The 16,463-nt window shown below is 46.6% G+C and overlaps 1 protein-coding gene across 1 annotated transcript in view; it reads left to right on the forward strand.

Moving 5' to 3' along the window:
- Nucleotides 1–16,463, forward strand: part of LOC115460752 (zinc finger protein 184-like) — a 26,344-nt gene continuing 9,881 nt past the window's right edge. The window contains exons 1-2 of the mRNA XM_030190503.1: nt 1–117; nt 1,500–1,626. Of these exons, the coding sequence (XP_030046363.1) occupies nt 91–117; nt 1,500–1,626 (154 nt within the window). The 5' untranslated portion in view covers nt 1–90. The remainder of the gene's footprint in view (nt 118–1,499; nt 1,627–16,463) is intronic.

A 16,463-nucleotide genomic window follows, 5' to 3' on the forward strand; every position in this document is an offset into this window, starting at 1 on the left:
TCTTTCTTTTTCTCCATTAGTCTCTCTGCCTATGTTCAAGACTCAGGAGACCCTGATTCCCTCGCAGGTGGTCTGGAGAAGGGCAGGAGGATGGCTCTTGGGGTTTGTGCTGAGCAGGTAGGAGACTGGCAGGAGGTGGGCAGCAGGGGATGCAGTGCCAGGCAATGCCACACACACACAAGAAGAAATGAGCCTGGCACTGCTCAATCTATTCCCTGCTGTAGCCCCTCAGGCTCTTCTTCCTCATTCTCCTCCCCTCACACAGCAGCTGCTGCTCTTCTTCCTGATTCTCCTCCCCTCACTGGAAGGAGGTGGGCAGCAGGGGATGCAGTGCCAGGCAATGCCACACACACAAGAAGAAATGAGCCAGGCACTGCTCAATCCATTGCCTACTGTAGCCCCTCAGGCTCTTCTTCCTGATTCTCCTCCCCTCACACAGCAGCTGCTGCTCTTCTTCCTTATTCTCCTCCCCTCACACTGGCAGGAGGTGGGCAGCAGGGGATGCAGTGCCAGGCAATGCCACACACACACAAGAAGAAATGAGCCTGGCACTTCTCAATCCATTCCCTGCTGTAGCCCCTAAGGCTCTTCTTCCTGATTCTCCTCCCCTCACACTGCAACTGCTCCTTTAGGACTCTCTAACTTTCTGGGATCTCTTTACATTCTCCTCCCCCCTCTTGCTTTGTAAATTTTGTTTGCTTGTGGAACAGGTAGAGGGAGGTGATTCACTTGTTTCCTATCACTGTTGACTCCCCCAGAACTCAAAAACTGAGTACTTCTCAAACCCTCCCCCTGCCCTTTACTATAGGGAGGGAAATAGAGAGCTGCGGAGAGACTGTTCTTTAGGGTGGGGTTGAGACAGCTGTGAGTGCTGGGGAGATTGAGAGAACTGTGGCGGGTTGTGTGCTGGGGGAAGAGGGATTTTAGAAAGAGGACTAATGTATACAGTGGTGTAGGTATGAGAGAGAGCTCTGGGCATCTTTCCTGTGGGGAGGCAGATGGGATGTGTGTTCACAGAGGAGAATGGAGAAGAACCTGGCAAAGGAGGTGGGGATGCTGGAATGAGGAAAAAGAAATAAAGCTGTGGGGTTATCCTTCTTAGGGAGGGGTTCATACTAGAGAAAGACATACCTGAGAAAGACAGGTACAAATCAAGGTAAGGTATACACATGAGTTTATCTTGGGCAGACTGGATGGACCATGCAGGTCTTTTTCTGCCGTCATCTACTAGTTGGAGAATGAGATTGCAGAGTGGATGGGGGTAATCAAGCTGAGCTGAGGCAGCTGAAGTGGAATCAGTCCTGGAGCACAGAAGAGGTGGTTGTTTACTCCAGGGGAATTCTATACAAAAGATATAGATAAAGCTGAATTGTTTAAGAATCTGCACAGTTACAACCCCAAAACAAAGACATGAGGGAGATAATATGTCAGGAGCTCCAATCTAATGTATTCTGAGCATCTCCTCCTGTCCCTGAGAGTGTTCCTTGTTTCTGTTTCAGATGCGGGTGACGTTTGAGGACATCACTGTCTTTTTCTCCCAGGAGGAGTGGGAGTATTTAGATGAAGGGCAGAAGGAACTTTACGGGGAGGTGGTGAAGGAGAATTATGAGATCCTGATGTCTCTAGGTAAGGATTTCCTGTTATTCCCCCTGTTCAAATCCCTTCTAAGGCAGAGTAAGGAGTGACTGGCAGTGGGTGAGTCTCAGTGCAGGAAACCCGAGTGACGGATGAGTCATGGTGAGATGATCCACTCTATATACAAAGCAAGCAAGCAAGCAACAGGGAATCAGCAACACGAACCAGACAACACAACAGAAGTCTAGTGGGCCACAGATGGAACGGAGAGGCAAAGCCTTATGCTGAAGGAAGTGTATTGAAGGACGTGACACAGCCTGTGTTTCGGCAAACTGCCTGTGCCAAGGGTGTATATATACAAATAAAACATTAAGAACATAAATGTTACCATAGTGGGACAGACCGAATGTCCATCAAGCCCAGCATCCTGTTTCCAACAGTGGTCAAACCAGGTCACAAGTACCTGGCAAGATCCTAGAGCAGTAAAATAGATTTTGTGCTGCTTATCCTAGAAAATGCAGTGAATATTCTCGTCTATCTTAATAACGGACTTTGGATTTTTCTTTTAGGAAAGTAGCCAAACCTTTTTAAAACCCTGTTAAGCTAACTGCTTTTATTACATTCTCTGGCAATGAATTCCAGAGTTAATTACCTATTGAGTGAAGAACATAAGAGTAGCTATACTGGGTCAGACCAATGGTCCATCTAGCCCAGTATCCTGCTTCCAACAGTGGCCAATCCTGGTCACAAGTACCTGGTAGAAACCCAATTAGTAGCAACAGTCCATGCTACCAATCCCAGGGACAAGCAGTGGCTTCCCCCATGTCCATCTCAATAACAGACTATGGATGTTTCTTCCAGGAACTTGTCCAGACATTTTCTAAATGCAGGTATGCTAACCACTGCTTGGAGGTACTACTACTACTATTTACTACTACTATTTAGCATTTCTATAGCGCTACAAAGCGTACGCAGCGCTGTACAAACATAGAAGAAAGACAGTCCCTGCTCAAAGAGCTTACAATCTAATAGACAAAAAATAAAGCAAGCAAATCAATTAATGTGTAGAGGAAAGAGAGGAGGGTAGATGGAGGCGAATGGTTACAAGTCAAAAGCAATGTTAAAGGGGTGGGCTTTCAGTCTAGATTTAAAGGTGGCCAAGGATGGGGCAAGACGTAGGGGCTCAGGAAGTTTATTCCAGGCGTAGGGTGCAGCGAGACAGAAGGCGCGAAGTCTGGAGTTGGCAGTAGTGGAGAAGGGAACAGATAAGAAGGATTTATCCATGGAGCGGAGTGCACGGGAAGGGGTGTAGGGAAGGACGAGTGTGGAGAGATACTGGGGAGCAGCAGAGTGAGTACATTTATAGGTTAGTAGAAGAAGTTTAAACAGGATGCGAAAACGGATGGGGAGCCAGTGAAGCGACCTGAGGAGAGGGGTAGTATGAGTAAAGCGACCCTGGCGGAAGACGAGACGGGCAGCAGAGTTTTGAACCGACTGGAGAGGGGAGAGGTGACTAAGTGGGAGGCCAGCAAGAAGCAGATTGCAGTAGTCTAAACGAGAGGTGACAAGGGTGTGGATGAGGGTTTTGGTAGAGTGCTCAGAAAGAAAGGGGCGAATTTTACGGATGTTGTAAAGAAAGAAACAGGTCTTGGCGATCTGCTGGATATGAGCAGAGAAGGAGAGAAGAGTCAAAGATAACCCCAAGGTTTCGAGCTGAGGAGACAGGGAGAATGAGAGAGCCATCAACAGAAATAGAAAACCGGGGGGAGCACGGAAGTGGGTTCGGGGGAGGGGGGGGAATGAGCAGCTCGGTTTTGGTCATGTTTAATTTCAGGTGGTGTTGAGACATCCAGATAGCAATGTCAGACAAGCACGCTGAAACTTTGGTTTGGATGCAAGGTGAGATATCAGGGGTAGAAAGGTAGATTTGGGAGTCATCAGCATAGAGATGGTAGAAAAAGCCATGGGATGAGATTAATGAACCAAGGGAAGAAGTGTAGATAGAAAAGAGGAGGGGACCAAGAACAGAACCCTGAGATACGCCGACAGGCAGAGGGATAGAAGTAGAAGAGGATCCACCAGAGTGAACACTAAAGGTGCGGAGGGAGAGGTAGGAAGAGAACCAGGAAAGGACAGAGCCCTGGAATCCAAGTGAGAACAGGGTATCGAGGAGTATGCTGTGATTGACAGTGTCAAAAGCGGCGGAAAGATCAAGAAGAATGAGGATGGAATAGAGAGACCTCTGGATTTAGCCAGTAGTAGGTCATTGGAGACTTTAGTGAGCGCAGTTTCAGTTGAGTGGAGAGGGCAAAAAGCAAATTGTAGTGGGTCAAGAATAGCATGTGAGGAGAGAAAATCAAGGCAGCGGTGGTGAACAGCACGCTCAAGTAATTTGGAGAGAAATGGAAGGAGGGAGATGGGTCGAGTGAAGGCTTCTTAAGGAGAGGTGTGACCACAGCATGTTTAAAGGCAGTAGGGACAGTTGCAGTGGAAAGTGAGAGGTTGAGAATGTGACAGACAAAAGGAATAAGAGCAGGTGAGATGGCATTAAGAAGGTGGGTGGGAATGGGATCAGAGGAACAGGTGGTACATTTTGAGGAAGAAAGGAGAGTAACTTCAGGAAAGGAGGAAAAGGAATGAGGGGAAGGAGAGAGAGGGGAACGGACTAGTGGAGGGAGAGGTGGCGAGGTACTCAACGGCTGAGGCATTGGTTGGTGAAGATTAAGAAAGAAATTTAGGGTGTCCCACGAGGATATTATAGAGTGCATTGAGAATTTGAGTGCAGACATGCGGGACCTGGGCAACTGCGTCGCAGAGCTGGAATCCAAAGTGGAAGAGGAAGAATAGCAGTTCACTATGACTCAGACGTGGGTGACGCAGCTGGGCGAGCAACATGAGGAATTATTGTATAAACTTGATGATTTAGAAAATTATGGCTGCAGGAAGAATTTGCGGTTCCGAGGGGTTCCAGAAGGAGGGGGCATGGAGGAGGTCCCGGTAATAGTGCAGACATTGTGCAGTCAGTTGCTGGCAGAGAGAGGCGAGTCTGAGCCTATTCCACTTGAAAGAGCTCATTGAGCCCTGGGAAAACCTAGGGAGAATCTTGCAAGAGACATTGTGGTGCGCTTTGTCCACTATAAAGATAAAGAGCATGTTTTGTTGCGAGCCCGACAAGAGTCTTCCGTACTTTACAATGATGTCCGGGTTTCGATTTATCAAGATGTTTCGGCCTACATCCTGCAGCATCGCAGAGCAATGAAACCAGCTTTAGATCTACTTGTTTCAGCAAAAATTAAATATCACTGGTTATTTCCATTCGCTTTGAGCTTCTCTGCTGGAGGGAAAGTACACCATGTGCGTGAATTGGCAGAGGCCTGGAAGATACTACATGAGGCTGGATTTGTTCCTATGGCACTTCCCACATCGCTAGTGGCTCCTGCTATGAGAGAAAAGCTGCAGCGGTGGGTCGAGAAGGGGCGTAAGAAAAAGTGAACTGTTATGTCAAGAAGACATTCTGGTTCTGTTCTCCAATTTGAGGCCTTGATGTTGTGTGATAAGTGTGAATGAGGGTTGGTATGGGTGAACTTTAATTTGCTTTGATGGGAGAATGAGTATTCAGCAAATCTATGGGGGGTTAAATGTTTTGATGCATGCCTGGAGTGGGGGAGTGTGGCTGGGGGTTATGCCCTCGTTTCTCCAACCAAGTGGCTCTTTTGTGGGTTTGGAGAGAGTTGGGTTGGTGGAGGTGTTCAGTATGTGGGTTTTGGGGGGAGCTGAGGGATTGTTGGTAGGGGGAGGGGTGGGAGTTTTTATGGATGAGGATAATTTGGATTCAGGGTGCTGTGCTCTATTGTTTGATAATGCCATTTTGTTAAAAGTTATACATTTGGTTGAATGTCAGCACTTAAGTTACTGAGCTATAATGTCAAAGGACTTAATTCCCCTTATAAACGTTCTGCTCTTTTTAGGGAACTGTTGAAAGCTCAACCGCATGTTGTATGTTTACAGGAAAAGCATTTTACAAAACAGCAAGAGAAGTTACTGAGACACGCTCGTTATCCGAACATTTATTTTGCCTCTGATGTACATGGGCAAAAAACGCGAGGAGTGGCCGTACTATTTCATGAATCTTAATGTCAGGTTCTCAGGTTCAGAGCCCACGGGGACGGGCTCTGGAGCAAACGTGAGCCCTTGGGCTGCTGACGAGGAGCGAAACAGCAGGCAAAACCCACCAACCAACACTGGGCTAGCACACCGGCACAGGCAAGGACTGCAGGCGCCGCCCAGCGAGCCGGAACACACGGACTGGAATACACCGGACTGGAACACACTGGACTGGAGTACCCCGGACTGGTCCGCACTGGACTGGAACACACTGGACCAGAACACACTGGACTGGAGTACCCCGGACTGGTCCGCACTGCTTCACCTGCACTTAGCCACTACCCCCCCCCCCCCCCCCCCAGGAGTTGAGCCCCTGGGTTCGAGCGGCCGGCAGGACTTACTGGATACAGGATAACCCCGGGACCAGGATACTAGAACAAGCTGGAAACAGAAGTGCTCCAACGCCCTAAACTAACAGGGGTACTCCTAACAGTAAACCAACAGAAGAATTCCTAAGCACTACTAACAGAAGTGCTCCTAAACACAGTGCACCTATGCACTGAACTACAGCAGTGCCCCACAGCACTAAACTAACCAAGGGGAAACGGGAGTCACAAGGAGAAAGCAGTGAAGCAAAACACGTAAACTAACACAGGTGCTCATAAGCACCAAGCTACTTTAGTGCTCCACAGCACTAAACTACCAAAGGTGCTTCCTAAGCACCAAACCAACAGAAGTGCTTCAAAAGGGAAAGCAGGGGAGCCACAAGGGAAAAGCAGGAAAGCTAAACAGAAGTCACAAGTGCACACTGCACCAACACTAACCTGGACCTATAGCAAATGCAAGCAGGGAAGCTAGACACAAAGTCAGAAGTGCACACTGCACCCATCCTACCTAAAGCAAATGTTGCAAAGGCCCTGAAGGGAAGAACACCACTTCCCTATCAAGGCCCTGCCTGATGAGGTCACAACTACCAGACACAGGCAGCCAGCATGCTGAAACACAGAGAGGCTTAACCCACACAGCTGCAGTATAGTGAAGCAATTAGAGCCATGCTGCTGGAAGCAGCCAGCACACAGAGACAGAGCCAGCTCAGAAAGGACAGACAGAAGAAACAGAAGCCAGCTAAGAAGCTGACCCCCAGAAATAACGGAAGTCTGGGAGGGGTCACAGCCACAATCATGACACTTAATCAGCGTTAGGCGAGATCCTGAAGGTTGTTTCCTTTTATTGCATGTTTTGCTCGATCAGGTGGCAGTGACTGTAGCCTCGGTCTATGCTCCTAATGAGCATCAAGATCTCTTCTTTGTTCAGCTTTGGTCCACTCTGTCAGGTTTTGTCCAGGGTAGGCTTCTTTTGGCGGGTGATTTTAACGCGACCATGCAGCCTGCTATGGACAAGACTGGTTCCTTGTCATCTGTGGACTTGAGGCTGGCAAAGGTTGATTCCCTGGGCCTTTTTGATGTTTGGCGGCTAGCGGACCCTGCTGCTCGGGATTATACTTTTTTCTCATCCCCACATGCTACTTATTCTCGTTTGGATTATATTTTTGTAGACAAGACCTTGCCAGATGTGGACTGTTCCCCGGCCATTGGTAATATCACTATTTCAGACCACACTCCTGTTTGGGCAGTTATACCCTCTCTCTTGCAGGAGGCATGTAATAGACGATGGACATTGAACAACTTGTTATTACCGGACCAGGAAATATGTCCATCTTTCCAAAAGTCAATGAGGGAATATTTTGATTTAAATGTGGAATTTGGGCCTTCCATGGGTACGATCTGGGATGCCTTTAAAGCAGTTTAAAGGGGTTTCTTCCTACAGAAAGCTAGCAATCGGGTGTGAAAGCATAGGAATAAATTGGCTCATTGTATGTCTAGGTTAGGCTTCTTGGAGAAGAGGCATAAGGCTTTTGGGGAGGTGGCCGTTCTTCGGGAACTTCAGGCGCTGCGTCTTGAGGTAGCTGCTATTCATGATGAACAATTACAATTCGCTAACTCTTGCCTGAAGCAAAATTATTATGAGTTTAGTAACAAAGCAGGTCGGTTATTGGCTATAAAGCTGCAAAGGGCGAGAGCTCAGCGGTGTATCCCTCGTGTGAAGGATAGTCATGGGGGATTCCTGACTAAGTCATCTTTGATTAGGGAGAGGATCCAACATTTTTATGAGGCCTTGTACACAGCAGATCCGGGTATTTGTCCACATGAGATTGACGCAATCTTGCAGTCCAGAAATCTCTCAGCCCTATCTAATACCCAAAGGGAGGCCATGGATGCACCTATTACAGCTCAAGAGGTTCTTCTGGTGATAAAAAATCTGCCTACTGGTAAATCTCCTGGACTGGACGTGTTTACTAACGAATTCTATAGGGCATTTAGAATGGATTTGGCACCCTATTTGGCTTTGATTATAAATTCAGTTCAATAGGGAGCTTCCTTGCCCCCGTCGATGATGGAAGCATGGGTGGCTGTACTACCAAAGCCTAACAAGGATAGGACAGAATGTGTGTCCTATCGCCCTATTTCTATTTTCAAGTCAGACGTTAAGATATTGGCAAAAATTTTGGCTAACCGGTTGTCTGTGGTGCTACCAGATTTGTTGCATCCGGATCAGGTGGGTTTCGTGGCTAAACGTCAGGATCTGGATAATGTGCGGAGAACTGTTGACGCTGTACCTTTCACGGTGGGAGGGGTTACTTATGTGCCTATTGGGGTTAGATGCGGAAAAAGCCTTTGATAGGGTCCATTGGGAGTTCTTGGATAGGGCTTTGTCAAGATATGGGTTTGGGAGTGAGTTTCGTCATTGGATTCAGGCATTTTAGACGTCACCAAAGGCCAGTGTATGTACAGTGGGGGAAATAAGTATTTGATCCCTTGCTGATTTTGTAAGTGTGCCCACTGACAAAGACATGAGCAGCCCATAATTGAAGGGTAGGTTATTGGTAACAGTGAGAGATAGCACATCACAAATTAAATCCGGAAAATCACATTGTGGAAAGTATATGAATTTATTTGCATTCTGCAGAGGGAAATAAGTATTTGATCCCCCACCAACCAGTAAGAGATCTGGCCCCTACAGACCAGGTAGATGCTCCAAATCAACTCGTTACCTGCATGACAGACAGCTGTCGGCAATGGTCACCTGTATGAAAGACACCTGTCCACAGACTCAGTGAATCAGTCAGACTCTAACCTCTACAAAATGGCCAAGAGCAAGGAGCTGTCTAAGGATGTCAGGGACAAGATCATACACCTGCACAAGGCTGGAATGGGCTACAAAACCATCAGTAAGACGCTGGGCGAGAAGGAGACAACTGTTGGTGCCATAGTAAGAAAATGGAAGAAGTACAAAATGACTGTCAATCGACAAAGATCTGGGGCTCCACGCAAAATCTCACCTCGTGGGGTATCCTTGATCATGAGGAAGGTTAGAAATCAGCCTACAACTACAAGGGGGGAACTTGTCAATGATCTCAAGGCAGCTGGGACCACTGTCACCACGAAAACCATTGGTAACACATTACGACATAACGGATTGCAATCCTGCAGTGCCCGCAAGGTCCCCCTGCTCCGGAAGGCACATGTGACGGCCCGTCTGAAGTTTGCCAGTGAACACCTGGATGATGCCGAGAGTGATTGGGAGAAGGTGCTGTGGTCAGATGAGACAAAAATTGAGCTCTTTGGCATGAACTCAACTCGCCGTGTTTGGAGGAAGAGAAATGCTGCCTATGACCCAAAGAACACCGTCCCCACTGTCAAGCATGGAGGTGGAAATGTTATGTTTTGGGGGTGTTTCTCTGCTAAGGGCACAGGACTACTTCACCGCATCAATGGGAGAATGGATGGGGCCATGTACCGTACAATTCTGAGTGACAACCTCCTTCCCTCCGCCAGGGCCTTAAAAATGGGTCGTGGCTGGGTCTTCCAGCACGACAATGACCCAAAACATACAGCCAAGGCAACAAAGGAGTGGCTCAGGAAGAAGCACATTAGGGTCATGGAGTGGCCTAGCCAGTCACCAGACCTTAATCCCATTGAAAACTTATGGAGGGAGCTGAAGCTGCGAGTTGCCAAGCGACAGCCCAGAACTCTTAATGATTTAGAGATGATCTGCAAAGAGGAGTGGACCAAAATTCCTCCTGACATGTGTGCAAACCTCATCATCAACTACAGAAGACGTCTGACCGCTGTGCTTGCCAACAAGGGTTTTGCCACCAAGTATTAGGTCTTGTTTGCCAGAGGGATCAAATACTTATTTCCCTCTGCAGAATGCAAATAAATTCATATACTTTCCACAATGTGATTTTCCGGATTTAATTTGTGATGTGCTATCTCTCACTGTTACCAATAACCTACCCTTCAATTATGGGCTGCTCATGTCTTTGTCAGTGGGCAAACTTACAAAATCAGCAAGGGATCAAATACTTATTTCCCCCACTGTATCAATGGGGGTAATTCAGCATTGTTTCCTCTCACTCGGGGTACGCATCAGGGATGTCCCCTCTCCCTGTTATTGTTTGCTCTGTATATCGAGCCTTTAGCAGTGGCAATTAGGAGTAACCCAGAGATATAGTGGGCATTAGGTGTGGATCTGAGGAGTTTAAAATCACTCTTTTTTGCAGACAATGTTCTGTTGTCCCTTAGCCGTCTTTTGATTTCTCTCCCTAATTTAATTGTGGAATTCGGGGCTTTTTCGGCGGTTTCCGGTTATAATCTTAATGCCACCAAATCAGAGGGAATGGTTATAGGCTTTCCCTCAACTCTTGTGGAGACATTGCGTGCCTCGTTCCCTTTTAAATGGATGACTAAGTCTATTCATTATCTTGGTGTAAACTTACCCACAATGGTCGAGGCTCTCTTTCAGGCCAGTTACCCGGCTCGCGTCCATGAGATTTCTAGAGACTTGGATAGGTGGTCTATGTTGGAAATGTCTTGGTTTGGTAAGATAGCCACCCTTAAGATGAAGATTCTACCTAGATTCTGGTATCTCTTTCAGGTATTGCCATTGCAGCTTTCCAAATCTTTTTTGGCTGGGATATAGGATAGGCTAATTAGATTTATCTGGAATAACAAGAGACCTTGGCTTCTTAGGGCTTTTCTATATAAGGGAAAGAGTCAAGGAGGGCTTGCAGTCCCGAATGTGTTTTGGTATTATAGGGTGGCACAGGCTCGTGCGGCTATTGATCTCCTTCTAAACGATGGATTTTTCTGGAACAACATATGATAGGGTCTCGTCCTCTAAAACATCTTATCTGGCTGCCTCATAAATACCGCTCTCTGACGCGGGACCTGTGTCCATCCATTATTTCCACTTTTCATTACCGGGATTCTTTGTTTTCTACTCCTAAAGCTATCTTGTCACGGCATACACCTATTGTGGGTAATCCTGTGTTCCCTCCTGGGATGGGTGGGGGTGTTTTTTCTCGGTGGGCGTGTCTGGGACTGAGTACGTGGAGCCAGCTATTTGTAACTAGGGATGCAAAAGGTATACACTCATCTTCAGAGTTTCAGATCCCTCTATCGGATCAGTATGCGTATATGTAGCTGAAGCATTTTTTAGGTGCTCCTAGTATTCGAGCATGTATAATCAGAGAGGATACCTGTTTGGAGGACCTGTGCGAAGATTCCAGGGGTACTCGGGGACTTATTACTTGTCTGTATCAACATTTAAGTAAAGTAGTCCCCGTGTACCAATTACACAGGGCAAATTGGGAGCGGGAACTGGGGTTAGCTGTATCTTCTAATGACTGGCTCACATGGAAAAAGCATTTCTGAAATCCACTATTGCTGTCTCTGTTAAGGAAAATGCGGTCAAGGTGCTTTATCGTTGGTACCTCACACCAGTTAGGCTACGTCATATGTTCTCTGGAGTTTTGCCTTCTTGTTGGCGTGGCTGTCTGGAAAAGGGGACTATGGGTCATTTGTGGTGGACTTGTCCCAACGCAAGGGCTTACTTTGGGTCTGCTGTAAAAGTTAAGAGGATTGTCTTATCTCAAACAAACATATGGAAGAATGGACATTCCATTTCAGTCTGTTGGAGTGGTCAGTCACTAAGTTCTGCTTTTGCTATCTATATGTTTGCTGTTATTGCTGGACAAATGTGTTTGATTTCTCAATAAAATTCTTCTACAAAAAAAAAAAAAAAGACATAGGTTTCTATGGAACTTTGGAAGGCTAAGTGCTTTGAAAATATGCCTCATAGTAAATTAGGAAAACAGGGAGGAAAAGTTAAGTTTTGTACAATTCTGGTATAGGTTTCAGGTGTTTAAGTTGGATCGTTATGATTTCCGGAAGTTTGTTAGGTCGTGCATTGTTTTCATGATGTTTGGTATTGCATTCCATAGTTGCGTGCTTATGTAGGAGAAGCTGGATGCATAGGTTGATTTATACTTTAGTCCTTTACAGCTTGGGTAGTGGAGATTTAGGTATGTGCGTGATGACCTTTTTGTGTTCCTGGTTGGTAAGTCTATGAGGTCTGTCATGTACACCGGGGCCTCACCGTGAATGATTTTATGAACCAGGGTGCAGATTTTGAACACAATTTGTTCTTTGATTGGGAGCCAATGCAGCTTTTCTCATAAGGGTTTGGCGCTTTCGAATCTTGTTTTTCCAAATATGAGTCTGGCTGCTGTGTTTTGGGCAGTTTGGAGTTTCTTAATGATTTGTTCTTTGCATCCAGCATATATTGCATTGCAGTAGTCTAGGTGACTTACAAGCTTATTTTTGAAAGTGATCGCCAGCCATTTCCCGACATAAATCGGGAGATGGCCGGTGATTTCTTAAAAGTGGCGAAATCGGTATAATCGAAAGCAGCATTTTTGACAGCATCGCTACTTTCCTGTCGCTTCGCCGGCGAAAGTTCAAGGGGGCGTGACGGTAGCTTAGCGAAGGCGGGCATGGGCCTGGCTACCAGATGGCCGGCTTTCGCCGATAATGGAACAAAAAAAAGCGGCGTTAAGCAGTATTTCGCCGGGTTTACTTGGTCCTTTTATTTTCACATCCAAGCCTCAAAAAGGTGCCCCAACTCACCAGATGACCACCGGAAGGAATCGGGGATGACCTCCCCGTACTCCCCCAGTGGTCACCAACCCCCTCCCACCATAAAAAACACAATTATAAACATATTTTGGCAGCCTGTATGCCAGCCTCAAATGCCATACCCAACTCCATGACAGCACAATGTGTTCTATCCTCTGACAGCCTTTCCCTGATTATGATGTGGCTCTCGGGTGAGTGTGACACCTTTTCTGTTAGGTGCACTGCAGAGTCACATCAGCAATGCATTGTGGTGGGTGTAGGGTAGTGGGCTCTACTCCCATGGTGCTTTTCCCCCTGCTAACTGGGTCAGAGTGTGCCCTGTTTTGTTTCCGGTAGTCCATGAGGTACTGGCCATTTTTGTAAGCCAGTTTTAGATCCCTTTCATGTTTTACCCACGTTAGAGACCTTAGTTATTACCTTGAATGTTGCTGAAAGAGGGCATTGTACACCATTCTGCCAGCTCTGACCTACTGCTAATCTCAGTCCCAGGGAGACTCTTTGCCAGTGGGGCACAACCTCTGATCTGCAGTTAACAGTGAGTAAACATGCTTATTCAAATAAAGGACTTTTTCAAAGAGATTAGTCTTCAGGTGTCAACTGGTGTGCCAAGGTTCTACAGCAGCAACAAGTCCTAGAGGCCTGCGTGTATGCAGGTCCCTGGAGCACTTTTAGTGGGTACCGCAGTGCACTTAAGGCAGGCACACCCATGCCCATCCCCCCCCTATCTGTAACACATGTGCTGGTAATGGGAGCCCTCCAAAACCCACTGTACCCACATGTAGTTGCCCCCTTCACCCCTAAGAGCTATGGTAGTGTTGTGCATTTGTGGGTAGTGGGTTGGGCGGGGGCTCAGCACCCAAAGTAAGGGAGCTATGCATATGGGAGCATTTTCTGAAGTCCACCACACTGACCCCTAGGGTACCCAGTTGGTGCCCTGGCATGTGAGGGGGACCAGTGCACTACAAATGCTGGCTCCTCCCACGACCAAATGCCTTGGATGTCGCCGGGTTGGAGATCGCCGGCATTTTTTCTGTTATCGCTGAAAAACAAAACCGGCCATCTCAACCCCGGCGAACTCTGACATTTGGCCAGGCTAAACCGTATTATCGAAAAAAAAGATGGCCGGCCATCTTTTTCGATAATACGGTTCCGGCCAGTGTAGCGCCGCCACCAAAATAGATCCTAGCGACGTTCGATTATGCCCCTCCACGTACCATTGATTGTACCAGGCTGCGGAATATTTCCCTCGGGAAGAAAGATTTTACTTGTTTGAGTTTCCACATTGAGTGAAACATTTTCTTTGTTGTAGTTTTCGCTTGGCTGTCTAGTGTGAGGTTTCGGTCAATTGTTACTCAGAGAATTTTCAGGCTATCTGAAACTGGAAGGGTGTAATCTGGGATGTTTATATTGGTGGGTTTGTTCATGTTGTATTGGGATGAGAGGATGAGACTGTGTGTTTTGTCTGTGTTGAGTTTTAGTTGAAATGCATCCGCCCATGAGTTCATGATTTGGAGGCTGAGTTTGATTTTGTTTGTGATTTCTGTTAGGTCGTGTTTGAACGGGATGTATATCGTGACATCATCTGCGTAGATGTATGGGTTAAGGCCTTGATTGGGTAGGGATTTGGCTATTGGGGTCATCATTAGGTTGAAAAGGGTCGGTGATAATGGTGATCATTGGGGTACTCCACATTCTGGTTTCCATGGTGATGATATGTTTGAGTTTGATATCACTTGGTATGTTCTTGTGGTTGGGAAACCCTTGATCCAACTAAGTACACTGCCACTGATCCCGAAGTATTCTAGCATGTTTAATAGTATTTTATGGTTTACCATGTCGATCGCACTAGACATGTCAAATTGTAGGAGAAGTATGCTTTTACCAGTTGCAATTTCTTGTTTGAATTTGGTTAGGAGAGTAATGAGTTCTGTTTCGGTGCTGTGGTTGGCGCGAAATCCTGATTGTGATTCATGTAGTATTGAGAATTTGTTTAAGTAGTCAGTAAGTTTCTTGGTTACCATGTTTTCCAGCAGTTTGACTGCCAAGGGGGATAGATGCTACCGGGTGGTAGTTGGTGATTTCATTTGCTTTTTTCTTTCTGTCTTTAGGTATTGGGGTGAGTAATATGTTTGTTTGTTTGTTTATTTATTTATTACATTTGTACCCCACACTTTCCCACTCATAGCAGGTTCAATACGGCTGACATAGTAATAGAATTACAAAATATAATGCAGTAAGTAGAATTACCTTTGTCCTTAGGAAAGAAGCCATGTTGCAGCATGTAGTTTAGGTGTGATGTGAGGTCTGCTGTGAAGCGTTGAGGGGCAGATTTTATTAGGTGGTTGGGGCATGTGTCCAGTTTACAGTGGGTCTTGGCGAACTTGTTAATTGCTTGGGTGACGATTTCATCGGTAAGGAGGACGAAGTTTGTCCAGATTCGGTCTGCTGGGTGTTCACCTAGGATTGGGTCCAGGCAGTCAATAAATTTATCGATGTTGGTGGTGTTCTGTGATAACGTGTTGCGTAGGTTTACTATTTTCTCGTTGAAGTATTTAGCAAGTGTCTGCAGATGGGGTGTCTGTGTTGGTTGAGGTAACCAGTGTGGTATCTAGTAATTTGCTGCCCGTCTCATCTTCCGCCAGGGTCGCTTTACTCATACTACCCCTCTCCTCAAGACCCTTCACTGGCTCCCTATCCGTTTTTGCATCCTGTTCAAACTTCTTCTACTAACCTATAAATGTACTCACTCTGCTGCTCCCCAGTATCTCTCCACACTCGTCCTTCCCTACACCCCTTCCCGTGCACTCCGCTCCATGGATAAATCCTTCTTATCTGTTCCCTTCTCCACTACTGCCAACTCCAGACTTTGCGCCTTCTGTCTCGCTGCACCCTACGCCTGGAATAAACTTCCTGAGCCCCTACGTCTTGCCCCATCCTTGGCCACCTTTAAATCTAGACTGAAAGCCCACCTCTTTAACATTGCTTTTGACTCGTAAACACTTGCCTCCACCTACCCTCCTCTCTTCCTTCCCGTTCACATTAATTGATTTGATTTGCTTACTTTATTTATTTTTTGTCTATTAGATTGTAAGCTCTTTGAGCAGGGACTGTCTTTCTTCTATGTTTGTGCAGCGCTGCGTAGGCCTTGTAGCGCTATAGAAATGCTAAATAGTAGTAGTAGTAGTTTGTTCATGTCTTTGTAGTCTGGACTAGAGAGCTGCACGGCTTCCGTCCCCGCGGGAATCCCTCGGAGGCAGTTCCTGCGGGGTTCCCGCGGGGATGGAAGCAGTTCGGGGTTCCCGCGGGGATAGAACCAGTTCTGTGGGCTTCCCGTGGAAGTGTAAGCTGCACCTGCACCAGCCTCTCATCTACCAAATACCAATTTTTTTGAGTGCTGTCTTCTTGTCTCCTCCTCCTCCTCCTCTTCTTCCTTGCTTTAACAGCATAAATGTGGAAAGTCTTCCATTAAGGAGGTGGTAGAGTCACAAATGATGACGGAATTCAAAAAGGCGTGGGATGAACACAGAGGATCTCTAATTAGAAAATGGAAGTTATATAAAAGCTAACCTTAAATGGCTGCATGTGTGTGGATATGTCAAGTGACACTTAGATGGCGACTCTGGCTGTGATGAACTAGAGCTGATACCTGGCAGACTTGTATGGTCTGTGTCTCATACATGGCAATCTGGTGTAGGATGGGCTGGAAAGGGCTTAGACAGCAACTTCAGTGGCTGGAACATGAGG

The sequence above is a fragment of the Microcaecilia unicolor genome, chromosome 1, assembly GCF_901765095.1.
Source record: "Microcaecilia unicolor chromosome 1, aMicUni1.1, whole genome shotgun sequence".
NCBI lineage: Eukaryota > Metazoa > Chordata > Amphibia > Gymnophiona > Siphonopidae > Microcaecilia > Microcaecilia unicolor.